The sequence below is a fragment of the Gorilla gorilla genome, chromosome 2 (assembly GCF_029281585.2).
Source record: "Gorilla gorilla gorilla isolate KB3781 chromosome 2, NHGRI_mGorGor1-v2.1_pri, whole genome shotgun sequence".
In the NCBI taxonomy this organism is placed as follows: domain Eukaryota; kingdom Metazoa; phylum Chordata; class Mammalia; order Primates; family Hominidae; genus Gorilla; species Gorilla gorilla.
The window spans coordinates 97,291,365-97,310,499 of record NC_086017.1 but is presented as its reverse complement, the minus strand read 5'-3'; the positions used below and the strand labels follow the sequence as shown (position 1 = coordinate 97,310,499).

The following is a 19,135-nucleotide window of genomic DNA, read 5'->3' as shown; positions in this document are numbered from 1 at the left end:
TATATTTTAAAATTTAGTAGAAATGGACAAGTTACTTGACAGACTAAAGCCACCAAAGCTCATTCAATAAGACAGATAACCTAATCTATTATATCTATTTTAAAAAAGAATTTGTAGTTTAATAATCTACCCAAAAAGAAAATCTTCACTCACAGATGACTTTACTGATGAATCCTATCACACATTTAAGGAAGAACTACACAAACCCTTCCAGTAAAGAAAAGAGTATGGGACCCTTGCCAACTCAAGCTATGGGGCCAGCATTACTAGGCCAGCATTATTACCCTGATATCAAAATCAAATAAACACACTGCACTGCCGCCTGGGCAATAAAAGTGAAACTCCATCTGAAAACAAACAAACAAAAAACAAAAAAAAAAAACCACACAAAAGGAAAACTACAAATCAGTATGTTTTATGAACACAGATGCAGATATTCTTAAAATTTCAGCAAACTGAAAATACATTAAAAAAAATACATCATTACCAAGTGGGGTGTGTCCCTGGAACAAAAGGTTGATTCAACTTTTGATAATCAAAGTAATTCACTGTATTGACAGACTAAAAAAGAAAACCACACAACCATTTCAACAAGTACAAAACACTGCTGAGGAAAATTGAAGATCTAAATAAATGGAGATCTAAATAATGGAGAGATACATAATAACTTCACAGGTCAGAAGACATAATGTTAATATGTCTTCTGTAAATGTTAACTAACATTATGTTAATATGTCTTATGACACAATGTTAATATGTAACTATTCAATGTAATCCCAATCAAAATCTGATCTTTTTTGTAGAAATTGATTTGTATTCTAAAGTTCCTATAGAAATGCAAAGCACCTAAAATAGCCAAAACAATTCTGAAAAAAGAAGTACAAAGTGGAAGGATTAACACTAACTTTTAGACTTATTTAAACCTTTATTAACAAAAATAATGTGGTATTAGCTTAAAAGCAGTCATGTAAATCAATGGAACAGAGCCCAGAAAGATGCCTACGTTTGGACAACTGATTTTCCACAAAGACGACAAGGGAAAGTGTCAGCAATAATTATGTTGAAACAACTGACTTTCCATATGCAAAAAGTGAACCTCTACCCTTACCTGTCACCATACTGAAACTTAATTCAATATGGTTCACAGTTTTAAATGTAAGAACTAAAACTGTAATATTTCTAGAAGAAAACATAGGAGAAAATATTACTGACTTTGAGTTAGGCACTCGTGGCTAGTACACTAAAAGTTAAGTAGTACACTAAAAGTACTAATCACAGAAAAAAGGATGAGAAATATTAACAACTCCACTCTTACATATACACTCTAATTGTGACAAGTAGACAGAAGATCTGCAATGATACAGAAGACTTAGAAAACACTATCACCAATTTGACCTAATTGACGTTTGTAAGAAACTCCAACATTGAAAAAAAGAATAAAAGAATAAAAAATTGTACTTGATCAAAATAACCCAAAAAACCCTTTCATTCCTCAAAACACACTTAGGAAAATGAAGGACAAGGTTAAGAACTTGGAAATAATATTTGTACAACATATACTTAATAAAGCATTTGTTTCCACAATATATAAAAATCTATTGTAACTAAGTAAGAAAACAATTTGATGAAAAAATGGGTAAAATATTTGAATAGACACTCTGGCAAAAAAGATAAGTAAATGGTAAACAGGTATATAAAAAGATGTTCAACATCATTAGTGATTAAGAAAATGAAATTTAAAATGACAACATACTATACACCCACTAAAATGGCTAAAATTAAAGACTGTCAACTCCAAGTATGTGAAACAACTGTAACTTTCATACATTGCTAACGGGAAGAGAAAACATCACAGGCACTCTGCAAATTTTTCAGCACTTTAATTTTAATTTTTTAGCAGTTAAACATACATTTTACCCTATGACCCAGCAATCTCACTCTCAGGAATATACCCAAGAAAAATGAAAACCATGTTCACAAAAACTTCGATTGAATGTTTAAAGTAACTTTATTCAAATAACCAATACCTGGAAACAACTCAAACGTCCACTGGCTGGTAAACAGATAAACAAATTGTGAAATATTCAAACAATTGAATAATACTCATCAATAAAAAGTAATTAACACTAATGCATGAAACAGCACTAATTAACCTAAAAATAATTATGCTGAATGAAAGATGCCATAAAAAAGGAGTTATTATATGATTCCATTTATATAAAATTCTAGAAATGAAAAGTAATCTACAGAGACAGATCAGTATTTGCTTCACCAGGAAAAAGGGAGACAGGCAGGGATGGGTAGGAGGGATTTCCAGGGGCATAAGGAAACTTTTAGGGAAGATGGGTATGTTCATTACCTTGACTGTAATAATGGTTTCACGAGTTTATACACATGTCAAAAACCTATCAAATTGTACACCTGAAATATGTACAGTTTATTGCATGTCAATTATCCCTCAATAAAGATATTTTTTAAAGATTTGAGGCAACATACACATAAAAACATAGCATAAAGAATATTTAAAAATGAACCAGACCAGTCTATTATAAAAGTACATTCATTGTCAAAGACACAACGATCTTTAAAATATCAAGCAAGACTCCCATGAGTTAATGTAATTTTTAAAATAACCTTCCTTTGTTTTCCATGACTATTTCATCTCCCTATTAACTAAGAAGGTGGTTCTGTCTTCAGCAATCTTTCTTCCTAGATACTTATGACTCTCACAAACTGAAGAATAATTTGATTCTATAATCAACAGAATACACAGAATCCCAATAAAAGTCAGCAGAATGACACAATAAACAAAGGTAAGCAGAAGATACAAAAATCATTAACTGCCATTTCTTAGTTAAGTAAATCACTTACCACCTGCCATGTGCCTTCTTCCTAGTTAGCTAATTATTCCTACAGTAATTTCCAAATTTCTTTGAAAAGTTAAACTGAAATTTAACGTTCTACTTACCAGCTGTTTTTCTTGTTTCTCTAAAGCTGCTCGATCTCTGATTATAGCCCTCTGTGTACCTCGTAACTCTCGATTCTGTTCCTTTATTACATCTAGAAGAATCACAAAAGAAACCTAAATTTATGGGTTGTAAAATTTTCAATATCATTTAAAATACTGGATTCACAGATCATGATTTAAAAAAATCTTATATTGGCTGGGCGCAGTGGCTCACGCCTGTAATCCCAGCACTTTGGGTGGATCACCTGAGGTCAGGAGTTTGAGACCAGCCTGACCAACATGGAGAAACCCCATCTCTACTAAAAATAGAAAATTAGCCGGGTGTGGTGGCACATGCCTGTAATCCGAGCTACTCGGTAGGCTGAGGTAGAAGAATGGCTTGAACCTGGGAGGTGATGGTTGCGTTGAGCCGAGATCATGCCATTGCACTCCAGCACTCCAGCCTGGGTAACAAGAGCAAAACTCTGTCTCCGAAAAAAAAAAAAAAAAACCCTTAGATTTACTAGATGTCAAAATTTTTTTTTACTTTAATATGCTAAAAAATTAAATATTAAAACCTGAATTATAAATATTAATAAAATATAAAGAATTGATAGCAGGTGAATGCAAATATGCTACAGTCTGAGATTTAACCAAAAGTATTACATCACAATAAAATATTCCCCTACAGAACTGATTAGTATACAGTGTTTAATATAGCACATATATATGTCACACACACACACACACCCTTTTCATGTTTCCTTACTCTAATACTATATGAAATTCAGGAAGGAAGACAGGTTATATGTTTATTAAATCTGTTTGGTTTTCTGCAGTAAATATTAACAGACTGAAACACCAGACTTCCCAATGAGGCAGATCTGGATTTGAATCTCACCTCAGCCACTTGATCATCATGATTATACCTTGGAAGAGTTAGTTAATACTCGAAACCTCAGCTTTCTTTTTCATAAAAAAGGATAGTAAGGAGTAAATAACATACAAATGCTCTGATAACTGCAAGTATCCTCTCAATTATAGTATCTTTCTAATTTATCTGAATTCATTTGGATTCTTTAGACCTACCTTTTGAAGAATTAAAGTATTTTTTAATTAAGAAAACTGAATGTTAGGAAGGCTAAGTGACTTGCCCAAAGCCACATAGATAGCAAGTAGTAACATCAGATTTGGTTGGATCCAACCATTCTGTCTCTTGAACCAGTGATCTTAACTACTTTACTAGGCTAACTTTTTAATAAAGAGATTTAAAAACAACAACAAGAAGAAGAGAAAGAACAGTCTCTTCATCAAATAGTACTGGGAAATCGGGACATCCACATGAAAAAGAATAAAGTTGGACCTTTACGTCACACTGTAAACAAACATTAACTCAAAAAAGACCAATAACCTAAATGTAAGAGCTAAACCTTAGAACACATAGAAGTATATCTTTATGACCTGGGATTTGGCATTACATTCTTAAATATGACATTAAAAGCATAAAGAACAAAAGAAAAAAAAGATAAATTGGACTTGGTGAAAATTAAAAATTTTATGCATTAAAGAACATTATTAGGTGAAAAGACAACCTATAGAATAAGAGAAAATATATGCAAACAATATATCTGATAAGAGTTTGGTATACAGAATATATAAAAAATTCTTATAACTCAAGAAACGGGATACAAACAACCCAACTTTTAAATGAGCTAAAGGCTTGAAGAGACGTTTCGCCAAAGAAGATACACAAATGGCCGATGAACACATAAAAAGTGTGCTCCACATCATTAGTCCTAAAGAAAATAATACTACTTCACATGTATTAGAAAGGATAATTTTTTTATGAAAGGAAAATAACAAGTGTTAATGAAGATGTGAAAATTGGAACCCTTGCATATTGCTCGTCGGAATGTAAAATGGTTTGGTTACTACGCTTAACAGTTTGGTGATTCCTCAAAAAGTGAAACATCAAATTACTGTATGACCTAGTAATTCCACTCGTAGATCGAGAGAAGTGAAATAAGTATTCAAACAAATACTTCTACATGAATGTTCACAGCATTAGTAACATTAGCCAAAAGGTGGAAATAACCCAAACGATCACAAAGAGGTGCACAGATAAACAAACTGTGGTATATAAATACAATGGAGTATCATGTAGCTATCAAAAGAAATTAAGTACTGATACATACTACAACATGCGTGAACCTCAAAAACATTATGGTAAGCGAAGATGCCAGATAGAAAGGGTCACAATTTATAATTACATTTATATGAAATATCAGAGGTAAATCCATACAGACAGAACAAATTGGTATATGGCAGGGGTTGGGGAGAAGAGACAACGGTTAAGTCACTGCTTAATGGTTACAGGATTTTATTCTGAGGTGACGAAAATGTTTTAGAACTAGATACAGGTGGTGGTAACACACCATTGTGAACTGCTTAATGGGTACAGGATTTTATTTTGAGGTGATGAAAATGTTTCAGAACTAGATACAGGTAGTGGTAACACACCATTGTGAATGAATGTACTAAATGCCACTGAACTGTTCACTTTAAAATGGTTAACGTTATATGAATTTAAGTTCAATTAAAACATCAAAGCCAAAAATCTTTACCTTTTTTAGGATAATTATAGTTATTCTATAGTTATAATAGTTACAGTTAATAGTTACTATAGTCATATTATTGATAAAACTAATCAACCACAATTACTTTCTGAATAAAAGCTAAAATAAGAGTCAAAACTCCTATATCCTACCTACAAGACATCTATCGTATCTCCTTTGCTTATTCTGTTTCTCAATTTTATACTGGTGGGCATCTAATACTCAGGATTTACTAATGAGGTATTTATTCTACCTGTTGTTGAAATACAGGAATATGAAACCATAGCACATCTCTAACAGAGATAAAGAAAGAGGGGGCTTTCTCTCCTGCCACCTACTTTCTTCTTCTAAAATGAGTGAGACTTGATGGGAAACATACATTTCATTTAAAAGAGAGGGCATGGATGATCCACAGATATATATATTTGGGAAATGTTGAAACTGAAAAAAAAATTAAACACAGTTCTTTGCTTCAAGGCTTCTGGGAATGTTTAATACATGGGTATGCATTGTCAATCCTTAAATGAAGAATATATCATAGATTATTGACCAAACATATTAAGAACTGTTTTTAAGAAATACCTATTAATATTTCCTAGATACTAGTGTCCCCTAGAGCATGGATTGGAACATGCTGTATTAGTTTGCCAGGGCTGCCACAATGAAACATCACAAAGTAGATGGCTTAAACAATGGAAACGTATTTTCTCATAGTTCAGATGGCTGAAAGGAGTCAAGGTGCCAGCAGGTTTCATTTTTCCTGAGGCCTCTCTCCTTGGCTTGCAGATGGCCACCTTCTTGCTGTGTTCTCAGATGGCCTTTTCCTTGTGGATCTTTCTCTTCTTCTAAGGATAGCAGTCATTGAATCAGGGCCCCATCTGACTTTATTTAACCTCGATTACATACTTAAGGGCCCTATCCCCAAATACAGTCACATGAGTGGTCAGAGCTTTGTCATATGAATTGTGGGAGGCAGGGAGGACAATTCAGCCCATAATACACATCTTTCCTCAGACATCTATAGGCTGACCCCAAATAAGAAAAATGCTCTCATTTCCCTGTCTTTCAAAGGAATCACGAACCTCTTCATCCGCCAACACCCAAACACACCCGATCCTCTTTTGGACTTACTTCCCTATTTTGTCAAAGCCAATGGACTGATATAAAAAACATTTACCACTTACCCCACTGTTTCCATAGAAAATGTGCTCTAATTTTTAAACTCAAATAATAAATGAACTTCTGGAGTACAACCCCTTTGTGTACTAAGGACTAAGGACTCCCTAAACTCAACTAGTATAAGATGAATTGTCAGTATCAGATAGTGATGTTTTGTTTTGTTTTGTTTTGAGACGGAGTTTCGCTCTTGTCACCTAGACTGGAGTACAACGGCACGATCTCGGTTCGCCTCCCAGGTTCAAGCGATTCTCCTGCGTCAGCTTCCCAAGTAGCTGAGATTACAGGCATGCGCCACCATGCCTGGCTAATTTTTGTATTTTTAGGTATTTTTAGTAGATACGGGGTTTCACCATGTTGGCCAGGCTGATCTCGAACTTCTGACCTCAGGTGATCCAACCGCCTCGGCCTCCCAAAGTGCTGGGATTACAAGTGTGAGCCACCATGCCCGGTGGTGATGATGGTCTTATACAAGCTACAACAGTACTGCTCAGAAAGACAAGCCACTATACTCAGAAGTTAAAACTGTGGCCAGATAATTGACACAGGTGTACAGCAACTGCTGAAAGTTAAGATCTAAAATTCTATCTACATACATTTTTTTTCATTACGAGGGTGATATTAAAAATATAAATGTGGTCTTCATCCTGGGTGCCTGGCACAGAGGGCCTAAAACCCTTGGAATTTCCTGAATGATAGGAATGTCTTTTGTTATTCACAACAAGCTTCCTTGTACCATATCTGAGTATATGGGGTAGGTGTGGGAGGGTAGCTGATAGCCTCAGAATGAGGTTGGTCACCAGAAAGACCAAACACTTGACTAAAGGGTGGGAACTTTTAACTCCACCCCCATATGTCAGGAGAGGTGGGTGCTTGAGATTAGGTTATAAAAAAACCTTACCTAAGAGATTCAGAGAACCTCTCAATTGGTGAACACACTGATATGCTAGGAAGATGGCACACACAGAGAGGGCATGGGAGCTCTGTCCTCCACCTTCGACCCTTGACCTATGGATCACTTCCATTTGGCTATTACTAACTGTATACTTTAAAATAAACCAGTAACAGTAAATAAAGCACTCTGATGAGTTCTGAGAGTTGTCCTAGTGAATTATCAAAGTTGAAGATGAAGTTGTAGGAAAACCCTGGTCAGTCAGAAGTACTCACCAGAAGCACAACCTGCGTCTTTCAAGTGTCATCTGAAATAGGGCAGTCTTGTGGGACTGTCTTTCACCTATAGGGTCTGCCCTAACTCTAGATAATTACCATCAGAAGTGAACTGAATTGCTGAACACCCAATAGGTGTCTGAGAATCAGAGTCAAGGCTAGATATAGCAATCTTTACTGAAAAACAAGTATTATCACATGAGAATTCAACAAAACATGTAATTTAATTAAAATAGTTTGCTTTAACTTTTCTCAATTTAATGTAACTATATGTATCATGTCACTGTATATCATAAAAGGAAAAATAAAGAAAATTAACTACTGCATATTCCACAGCCTCGTAGTTGTTAATAGGCCTATTAATATTTAAACAGTTCTAAGCTATAAACTCAGAGCGGCTAATGTTACATACTAAAACATAATCACAACACCTTAAAACATATTATGGTAAGTAGGAAAAGACAGTAAAACATATTTTCATACGAGACAATAGAAATATACTATAAAACTAACATATTACTCTTCTCTTTTTAAAACAATCTCTATATTAAATCCACATTTAATAATTTGGTCTTCTAGATAATTCAGAAGGAATAATATGAGAACGGTCTGAGGCAATTTTAATGTTTTTACAGCCAAATTTATTATCCACTAGATTTATTTCTTAGTAGGTATGATTCCATCCCAAGATTACAATCTCTTTAAGAGAAGGGAATACATATATTCATTTATTTGCTTGTTTGTAGTCCCACCTTTCTTCATGCAAATAGCATCCCAATATATCATACTTACTAGCGATCTATGGGAGTACAAACATATACATTGAAATGTGAAAGGATTCCTCTTACAGGCATATTTAACACATGTCTTTAAAATGTAAAACAAAATCAGTTGTCAAAAAAGATAATTTAACAATAGTAAAATCTGAAACATGATAGGTAGCTTTCTACAATGGAAATGTGGAACATTGAAATAATTGGCTGTTTTCCTTATAACTTTCTACTTTCCCGATTTTTCAATGTGAGGCAAGATCATGACAGAAACATGTACAGGGTACTGCTGCCACCTAAGAGTGATGGAGTGCTTGACTCCTGTCTATCCTCTGCTTCTTTCTTCAGGCAGATAAAGGTGTACACTGAATTTTTCATTCTCTAGGACTTCATCTACCTTGTGGTTTGTTTCAAAGACATCATAATAGGTGGTAACAGAAAACTTCACACTGTAAAAATGCCAAAGGTACATGGATATGATATGGTATATTCTCTCTCTTACCATTCAGTGAGATAAAAAGTGTCTGGAAGCTTGATTCATCCACCACCCTCTTTTCACCCATGCCCAGCACAACACTTAGAAAAGGCCACCCAGGCCGGCTCCACTCTGGGCATTAAAAGCCTATCTCAAGTCTTTCAGGCTCTTCTTACTGAAGGAAATACACAGGTCTACAGTAGAGTGATAAGATCATAGACTTAAATCTTGGACTTAAGAGACACAAGGTGTTTCTGCCTTTTTTGGTTCTGAGTCAATATGGTTTATCTGCTTACAAAAAATAAAAAGTCAAAAAATAAAAAATAAAAACAAAACAAAAAAGGTCTCCCATGTGGTCCAGTCTAGCTCACCAGAATTCTCTACTTGGGGTTTGAGGCCAAGCCCCAACTTGAATCATGCCTGTCCTCCCTACCATTAATTCAGATATAATTTGTACATTTGAGGATAAAAGTAAAAAGTAATTATCAAGTATAAATATGGACATTCATTAATTTGTGAGTAATACTATTTAAAGTGCCTTTCTTTTGGGGGAAGGTGGGGAGCTATCTCAAGTTTGCAAGGCAGTTCAGGATGAATGCCTCAAGAATGCTGGAACAGTATGCAAATCACCATCGGTCAGCAGGATTCAAGCTGATCTACTAGACAAGTAGCCACTATACTGTATGCTGTGTTTTTCACTATAAGGTCATAACAGACTTTTTAATCTAATAAGCCAAATTTCCTACTATTAAATGTATTTCTTTTGAGAAAATACATTTTTATCTATTGATTTTATTGCCTATCAGTTACTCTAAACCTAATCATCATATCAATTGAGATAGAAACAAAATGTTCCCACATCCTACTTTATAATCTCCATTAACTGGTTTTAAGGTATCAAGATCTCCAGGGAAGAGGTAGCTTCTACTTTAGACTTTACCTGCAAGCTCTGTAACAGCTAGTGTCAGTGGGAATAGTGAGCACTGTGACACTGGTAACAGCACTGGACAAACCCTGATTGTGCTATGGATATAAGAAAAGCCCAGAGTGAGCGTCAATTCAGCTAACTAGGCATGATGGAGCTTGCCAATGAACAGTAAAGTGAAAAGAAGCCCTGGCTACGTAAGGATGTTTCATCTTGACTTGATGAAGAGGAAAAAAAAACTGCAAAAGTATGACAAACTCAAAAGCTAAGGCATTAAAAAGAAATATTAAAGGTCACTATGCAGAAAGTTCTGGTTCTAGGAACAAGATTTACTCAAACGCAGAAGGAAAATGACAGTGAGAGTGGGTACAAAGTAATTAGAATTTGATATGCAAACCAAATTTGCTTCCCAGGTTTTGGGAATGGTATATCTGACACTCAGGGACAAATATTATCAGCTTAACTAATCAGTTCTAATACACGGTAAAAAGAAAACAAAAGGCAACTATAGAAAACAAAAAGAACAAAGGGGGATCATGCCAACAGCTTTATTCTACCTATACATCGTCAAGAGAGCCAACTAACTTAAGAACCAGGTTTAAACTGAAAAACAACAGGACTTGGAAGAGGCAAAATACTGAAGAGAAATTGGGGAGTCAAGCCAAGCCCTACAGTAGCATATGCGGTAGCAAAAATAATTTTTTTCTCCTACTAGTAACTCTCAAAAGTCACTCAAGCCCTGAGGAGTTCATGTGAACCAATTTATAAACATAAAAATGCCAGTGGTTTTCAAGAGCTAAAAGATGGTTTTGAGATGGGCACATGTCAGTAGACTTTTGAGTCTCGTTTGGTCCTCAGTGGCAAAGGCTTTAGTAACATCATCAATAAAACTGCAGTTCAGAAAACTGTCAAAGCACATTTTTCATCTTAGATAAATGAGAGAATGAGAGGCAATGTGTCCTGGAAGAAAAGCCTCACAGGCCAATGGACCTGAAGATAGGAAATGGTAGCCAGAAAGGAAATGTCTATCATTGGTGTCATGCTGGGGATGCAGAAATACAGAGGGAACACATTTTTCCTACAGAAATATCTGTTCTAAAAGTAGGGAGAATGTTTTTCTAAGAAAATGCTCAGAAGAGTATACTGTGTTCCTCAATCCCATGTTCAATTATTTTTCTTTGGTATGTCAAGAATGTAGGGGTTAAGCAGAAAGTAAAATTTGAGTTTTTTAAATATCCAGAATAAGGAGCACTAAAGGAACACACAGCATCCTGGGAAAGATCTGAATTCTGCAGGTACCACCATGAGAATAGTGTATTTTATTCTGGAATACAGAAAAAATGTTTCTGAAGGGTATTCCATTTTATTTCCTTTTAACATCAGAAATGTGGCATCATAACTAATACATTGAAAGGGGATTTATCCCAACTTAGTCAAAACCTCACAGTTTCTGAACTCTAGACAACTAGCATATACAAATATCATCCCAATGAGGCAAAAGCCAAGAAGCTTTGTTCCTCTTCTCTCTGTAGTGTTCTTCAAATTACCTCTAACTTGCACCAAAGTTCACAGTGGGTGGCAAAGTGTGGATCCAGACTCTTCTAAGCCCTGGATACTGGAACACTACTTTGGTTAGTAAATGATATTATTTTAGATATTTAATCTCTAAATTAGAAACTCTTGCAGATATATTTTCATTTCTGCTGAAGACTCTGAAGCCCCTTACAAATATGGAATGTAGAAGAGACTCAGAATAAGCATTATCCAACTTTGAAAGTGCAGGAGGGTCTACTATGGTTCTAGCGAATCCAAGTCAGAAAGAAATGCCACAAAAGGGGAACATAAGGAGTACTTCATAGAGACTTTGAGAAGAAATAAACCTAGGATAGTTCAGCTTAGCTAGAGGAAGAGAAAAAGGGAATTCTAGGCATAAGAGCATCAAAAGCAAAAATATGTCAGGGTGAGAAAGAGTATGGGAGATAACAATGAACAGAAGAACAGTGCTGCTGGATGCTAAAATGTCCAGAGACATGGCTAGAAAGAAAGGGAAGGGCCGTTCAAGGAGAGCCATACACGCATTATTAAAACACTCACAGTGGATCCTGTTGGTGCCAGAGATTTCATAAAGGGGTTTACACTGAGGAGTAACATAGTCAGATTTGGGTTCAAGTTTTAATCACATACCCAACTTTGTGGATGAAGGATTTAAGGGCTATGAAGCTACAGGAAAGAAAACCAAAAAGGTGATATCGTAAAGTGCAAGGTAAGTAGGATCTGAATAGAGGAAAGAGTTGCAGACACAGAGAGGAAGATCCTATGCGTCCAATATTTAAGAAGCGAAAGAAGCATGACTTGGTAATTAGTCGATGGTAGAAGGCAACATCAAGCACTGTCAACACTGGAAGAGGATACCTCAAAGGATATGATGATGAGTTCTGTTTGGGATCTTGAGTTTGAGGTACTGTGAGACACCTAGGTACAGATATTTAGCAAATTGTTGGATATCTGGCCTGAAACTCAAAAATACATCTAGAGACGCAAATTTGGGATCCATCAGTACTTAAGTTACAATTAAAATAGGAGTAAATAAGATCATGCAGGGAGAGAATGCAGTTAGAACAGTGGTAGCGTAGGAAGGAACCAAGAAGAACACTAACATATAACGGGTAGGTTTAAGAAAAAGAAAAAAAAATAAAATAAATACGGAAAGGAGAAAGAAAGGAGTGGTCAGAGGAATTTGAGGAAAATTAAGAGAGTGCTATGTCTTGGAAGTTAAGAGAGGGAATTTCAGAGAATAAATTAATTATCAGGATCAAATGCAAAACATAGGCCCAAGAGATGATCACTAATAATGGCCATTAGATTTGACAATCTAGAAGTTACTGATGATCTAAGCAACATCTCATTGCATGCCATGCAAGGCAAACTGCTGTAAGGTGGGGGAGGCAGTCTGTTAAGTAAAGAAGTGGAGATAAGACATCACTACTCCTTCAAAAGGTTTAGATGAAAAGCAAAAAGAAACTGGCCATACTTTCGAAGAAATGCTGCGTCCAGGGAGAGTCAGGAGTGGGTTATTTCCAGTTCCACCACCATTAGAAAGTAAAGTTCTACCACTAATTTCGAAAGAAAAGTCTGGTTCCAGAAAGAATGTAAATGTTGCATGGTATCTACCAAAAGCTGAGAATTCCATGTGCTTGATAAGAGCAAAATTAAACTGTGTCATGTATCAATCTCTAATAAGAAAAAAGTAATAATAATACTCAAAGGGATGAGGTCCTAGTTCTGACACTTAATAGCTGTATGATCTTGAACACACGACTTAGTCCTTTGCTTTTCTCATTTTATAAGGATGTTATATGAGTACTTATACGTTTTATGAGAAATAAGACATGGTATGCACAATGCTTAGCACAGTGTTGGCTTAGTCAAATTTGTCTTTACTGAGGTTAACAGACAAAAATTATATAGTGTTTAAAGAACTTCACTTTTAAGCATGTTTAGTTGCGCATTTGTGACAAGTCCTAGTGGGATCCTGATTTACAGGTTCATAATTAGCTTCCCTAAATAGGTCACTATTAATCTACAAAGGGGGAAAATAAACACTGTAGGTAAACATAATACACTATATATATGTATATCCTTACACAGGTAAAAGAAAAACCAAGTAGTACTCAACTGTAATTTCAAATTCCAAAGAATCCTTCCCTTCTCTTGAGGTATACCTCTCATTAATTTCTTTAGCAAAGTATACACTGCAGAGACTTGTTCACTTTGTGTCAAAATGAATTAAACATAACTCTGAATAGTAATAAGTGCTGTAATGTTGTCTTCCTTTTAAATTTACATGTGCAGTAGTCTTTAATGATACAGTATATAACTCTTCCAGCCAATCCAAACAGAAAAAAAGATTCAATTATTCCCCAGATCTATAGGCAGGTACATATTTCCCTTATATATCAGAATTTCATTACTGCTGGAACAGATTTAAAAGTCAGCATACAATAAAAGAGCTCATGATCAATCCAACGATCTGAGAGAAATAAAAATACATTAAACTTCATATTCATAATATACAGCCTCATTACCAAGAATGCTGTCACCTTTTAGACAAAACAAAAAAAACTTCCTTTCAATAAAACAGGGAATAAAAAAAGTAAAGCTCTATATCAAAATAACGAAAATACAGATCTATTTATTAATATGTCAGTAAATGACTGGAATTGACACAATAATATAAGAAAACATCAAGTATGCATCTTGGTAGTTTATAGTAAATGTACGTGCTGGCCAAATTTACATTTGGAAATTGCACATATGGTTAATTTAGTGGCATAGTTCCTAGCAAGAGTCCTTAAGACTCTTTTACAAATAAGTCTATTCAGCAAAAACATTATTTCTTGGAAGAATTAACTGCAAATGAGTATACAGTTAAACACTCATTGCACATCCCCATTGTCTTTTTTTCTCTCCTCTACACTTCAAGTACAATAGTCACTAAATTTCCAAAAGCACCAGGAAGCACAGAACTGAGATTTATGTCTTTGAAAATATTTGACAGGTATTAGGCGATTAAAACTAGTATGCTTGGCTTTTATTGTTAAAAAAAAATTAACTCTAATTGTAACATCACAGTAAGGGAGATGAAACCATTTTTTCTCCATTTAGTAAATTCTCACTATATAAAACTAAACAACAAAAAAAAACTGTAACTATACAAAACTCAAGCAAAAAGAAAATAAATCGTTCCTCCACCCCCACTCCCTGGAGTACTGTAAAATAAGTGAAGCTCACAACAGTGGCAGCTAAAACACTGAAAAAATAAAGTGTCATATTAAAGATTAAGCAGCATTCTCATGAAAAGCACACATAAAATCCATTTCACATCACTGTATCACCTTATGTACCAAGTTGGTAGTTATTCCAGGTATTGCAAATGGTACTTAATAAAAAGTCAATAAATCAAAAAAATGTTCAGTCACCCAGAGTAAGGAAAAATGTATTATGTCATCTGATAAACTAGAGGTAAAGTAGATTATGTGTTGAAATGAAGTGTACAGCAGCAGAGCAGAGACGACTTCTTTGTTATCCTCCCCAAAATAATTTTGCTGGCATTGGAAGAGTCAACACAAAGGAATGAAGGAGTTACGCCCAGGTCTGGACTGAGCACCCTATTTGTACCAATCACTGTCTAGCTACCACTGCTCCTTTTGTGGCAGAATTAGACCCTTACAAAGAAGTGATTCTTTGGTTGAACCAGCAACAACCTAGACTAAACATATAATGGGGAACACAATTTTTAAATAACTTGAATGAACTTAATTCCTGGTAGCAATCAATGAAAACATCAAGTGTTATATAAACACATTATAGGCATCGCATATGAGCACCATAAAACTTGTACATTCCTTTACATTCACTTTTTTCCCCTCTTAAGATGATATTAAGCTAAATGCGGGAAACAACACAATTATCTTTACATGTTAAACTTCTATGAAGACAATATATACCCCATCTCTTACTTTAGTTGGCAAAAAATAATCATAAGGGAGAAAAATCCATTATGAAAACTAAATCTGGGCACTTCCCTTGGGTTTATTTTTCTACTGGGGTTAATCGAAAAAGCATTTGTTTCACATCTCTTTACTGATGGGGTGTTCTTAAAGAAGCAACTGACCCAGACCCAACTTCATTTCCTAACTGGAGCCTGTTATCCCCTCCCCTCCCCATTCCGAGACTGCCAGTTTCCTGTATGGATGCCTACAAGTAGTATATCGCCCAACTGAAGAGCAACAATCGAAGCAGAGGAAACCAACAAGAAATCCATCAGATTTCCAAGTCTATTGACACTCAAGGGCCAGCAGCATCCCGCTAGCCTCCTCGAAACGCTCAGGATCCTGCTGAGGAAAACCCGAGGGTGGGGGAATTGTGAGGATAGGGAAGCAACCAGACTGCCTAGGTGAGCCTAAGGTGAGGTGAGTCAGAAGCAAGAGGGAGGCAGAGAAGTGGTGCGGCGAGGGCGGTCACCTGTGGGACCACTTGATCCAGCCCCGCCTCCAGGGACAGTAGGCAGAATCGCGGCCAGCAGGCCTCGAAAGACGCTGAGAAAACGCAGAGCTGGGCCCCTTCAGCCCGGCCTGGAACTCACCATCCACGGTTTTCTTCTTGAAGAGGGACGCCATGGTTAAAGACCGCGCCCGGGCGGCCCGGCTCGGCCCGGTCCGGCCCAACGCTGGCAAAGGACAGGAGGAAAAGGACAGGACTTTGGCGGGTTCGGGGTGGCGGAGCGGAGAGACAGCAGGAGGAGGTCGGGGTCGCCAGGCAGGACCCGCGGAAGGCTTGTATCCGCAGCTACCGCAGCCGCGTCACCCGGAGCTCAGGTGACCGGGAACTAAGACACTTTTTGGAGAAGTCACTTCTAGGCGGCGCCGGCGCGTTGTGTGTCGCGCCTGCGCACTACGGAGTTTGAAGCCGCGGCCGCTTTGCTCACGTCCGCGGCTGCCAGTTCCTCCTGCGCGGGGAGTTGGCAGCTGGGCGAGTCTGGGGCTGGCGGGGATAGGAGAGCGTGGGGCCACGGCTTCTGTGCGCGGGTTGGGTGATGATTGAGGACAGTGATCAGCCTTGCTTAGCGCTTCACCCCTTGCCCCGGGGAAAGCTGGATGAGGGATCTCCGGGCTCCTAGACTAAGTGTGGGTTGTCCCGGAACCGCCTGTACCCACTCCGAGTTGATTTATTACGGTCCCATTGCTGGTAGTATTTTTGTTGTTGTTGTTGTTGTTTGTTCGTTTTTACTCGAGGAATCCAGGAACTGGCGGAAACGTTGAGTTCCGTACCCGGTGATTGTTGGCCCTGGAGTTCATGGTCCTTTCGGGACTGACTGGCTCGGCGACCTCCCCCGCACGGCGCAGACCCCTGCAGGACCCTAGCCGCTCACCTGCAGCTCCCGGCCCCAGACTCCGACGACCCAGCGTGGGTCTCCGGGGATCCAGTGTCTAGAGTTGGGGGATCTCGAGGACGAAGGGAAGTTTTTTAATGCTACACTTTTTGTTTAAGGTTCTTGCCTGGAAACATTAAAACACACGCACACAAACACACACACACAAATTTGTAGGCTGGTCTAAATGTCTCCAACTCTATTTCTTGATTTCTTGTAAATCATGAATCATAAAGTGTCATGGCTATACGGTGATCCTATTAGAATTCCTCACAGCCGTTTATCTGGGCCTTTTGTGAAGAACTGCATATCATGTTAAAGAAAAAATGTAATGAATTATTTAAAGAATCCTTGCATGTATAAAATGGAAAATACAACCTATGCGTGCGTACCTGTATATAGTCTCTACTGTTTAAAGCAACACTGCCTTCCACAGGATAAAAATAATGGTAGCATTTTTTTTCATAAATATGATCTCTGATATGGAAGAAATCCAGAAGTGGCTAATAATATTGACACTATAACAATAATGACAATATTATTAGCCACTTCTGGATTTATGAATCATGTCTCAAGGATTATTATTTATGATAATCAGGCCAGCCTTTCCCATTTTTTCCCCTCCTGAGATATCCAAGCCCTCGTAGCTGCTGATAATGCTGCTGCTGCTGCTGCTAAAAGTTAGCTGAGAGTCTGTTCAAGAAAACTTTCTTAAGAATGACGTAGTAATATGCAAGATATAATTGTTTTGCTTCTCCTCAAGTTATTCTCGATATGGGAAGATGAAGTGAGGAAACATTAGGAAGACATGTAAGTGAGAAGATTTAGTCTCTGCACTCAAGACCTGGCCTTTTCTGGAGTGAGCTCTATGGCAGTTTGCCCTGGCTGTCTGTTGTAATGAATGGCATAGAGCTGTGCTTGAACGCATGAGAGGCAATAAGCTGTTATGTGTGTAGTAATCGTACTCCTCCCTGCTGCAGTCACCCTTGTTTTATTACTCCTATACAATCCCCCCCACTGACCCAATTGTAACAGTTGGGAAAATGCCAAAATACTTAGGAGCAACCATATGGAAGACCCTCCAAAAGTGCACAGCAGGAGCTAAAGACAGGGCTTGTTCATTACAATAAAGACAAAATAGAAATATTTACTATTTAAACTCAGTACTCTAATAGCTTGTTCTCCCATAGTTTGAAGAAGGCTGATATTCAGCTGATTGCACCAGTCTAGCTAGAGTCCATTCTGATTAGTTGGTGGCCACATTTCTCCTGTACACGTTTTGTATTATTATATCGCTCCTTATTTAAAGGGCATGATACACTTAAATATATGTTGTTTTCTGGAGTATTTCATAACATAGTTTCCTCCTCTGAAACTGAAATATTTGCCATTTTTTCCTCTTTGGGTACCTCGGGTTATAATTTGAATGAGTGCATTCTTCTCCTTGTTCAGCTTTTGAAGAAAGATAGCATCACATTGGAGAGTGCTGATTCTGGACACAGACTGCCCAGGTCTGTGACCAATTCTGTGACTTTTAAGTTTTAAGACCTAGGCCAGTTCACTGAAGCTCTCCGTGTTTCTTTCATCACATATGTGATAGAGATAACATTAGCCCACCTTTCATATATTAGGTTGGTACAAAAGTAATTGGCGAAAACCACAGTTACTTTTGCACCAACCTAATAGCTGTTGCAAGGATTAAATGAGTTAATATATTAAACATTCAAAGTAGTGCTTGGCACGGAATGTCTTAGCCCCTCTGTGCAGCTACAACAAAATACCACAGACTGGGTAATTTATAAACAGTAGAAATTTATTTCTCACATTTGTGGAGGCTGGGGAGTCCAAGATCAAGGAACCCAGAGGTTTTGTTTCTGGTGAGAGCTACTTTCTGCTTCCATGATGGTACCTTGCTGTTGCATCCTCAAGAAGAAAGAGATGCTGTATCCTCACATGGCAAGAAGGACAGAAGGGTAAAAGGGTGGTAGGCAGCTCCCTCACACCTGTTTTATAAAGGAACTAATCTCATTCATGAGGGCTCCACCCTCATGACTTAATCACATCCTAAAGTTCCCACCTCTAAAAACTATCACATTAGTGATTAAGTTTCAACATATGAATTTTTGGGG

The 19,135-nt window shown here is 37.2% G+C and overlaps 1 protein-coding gene across 1 annotated transcript in view; it reads right to left on the bottom strand.

The window, feature by feature from the left end:
• Positions 1 to 16,924, bottom strand: part of CHMP2B (charged multivesicular body protein 2B) — a 28,631-nt gene extending 11,707 nt beyond the window's left edge. The window contains exons 1-2 of the mRNA XM_004035920.5: positions 16,221 to 16,924; positions 2,969 to 3,060 (exon numbers count right to left, since the gene is read on the bottom strand). Coding sequence (XP_004035968.3) covers positions 2,969 to 3,060; positions 16,221 to 16,254 — 126 coding nt within the window. The 5' untranslated portion in view covers positions 16,255 to 16,924. The remainder of the gene's footprint in view (positions 1 to 2,968; positions 3,061 to 16,220) is intronic.
• Between the last annotated feature and the right edge of the window lie 2,211 nt (positions 16,925 to 19,135).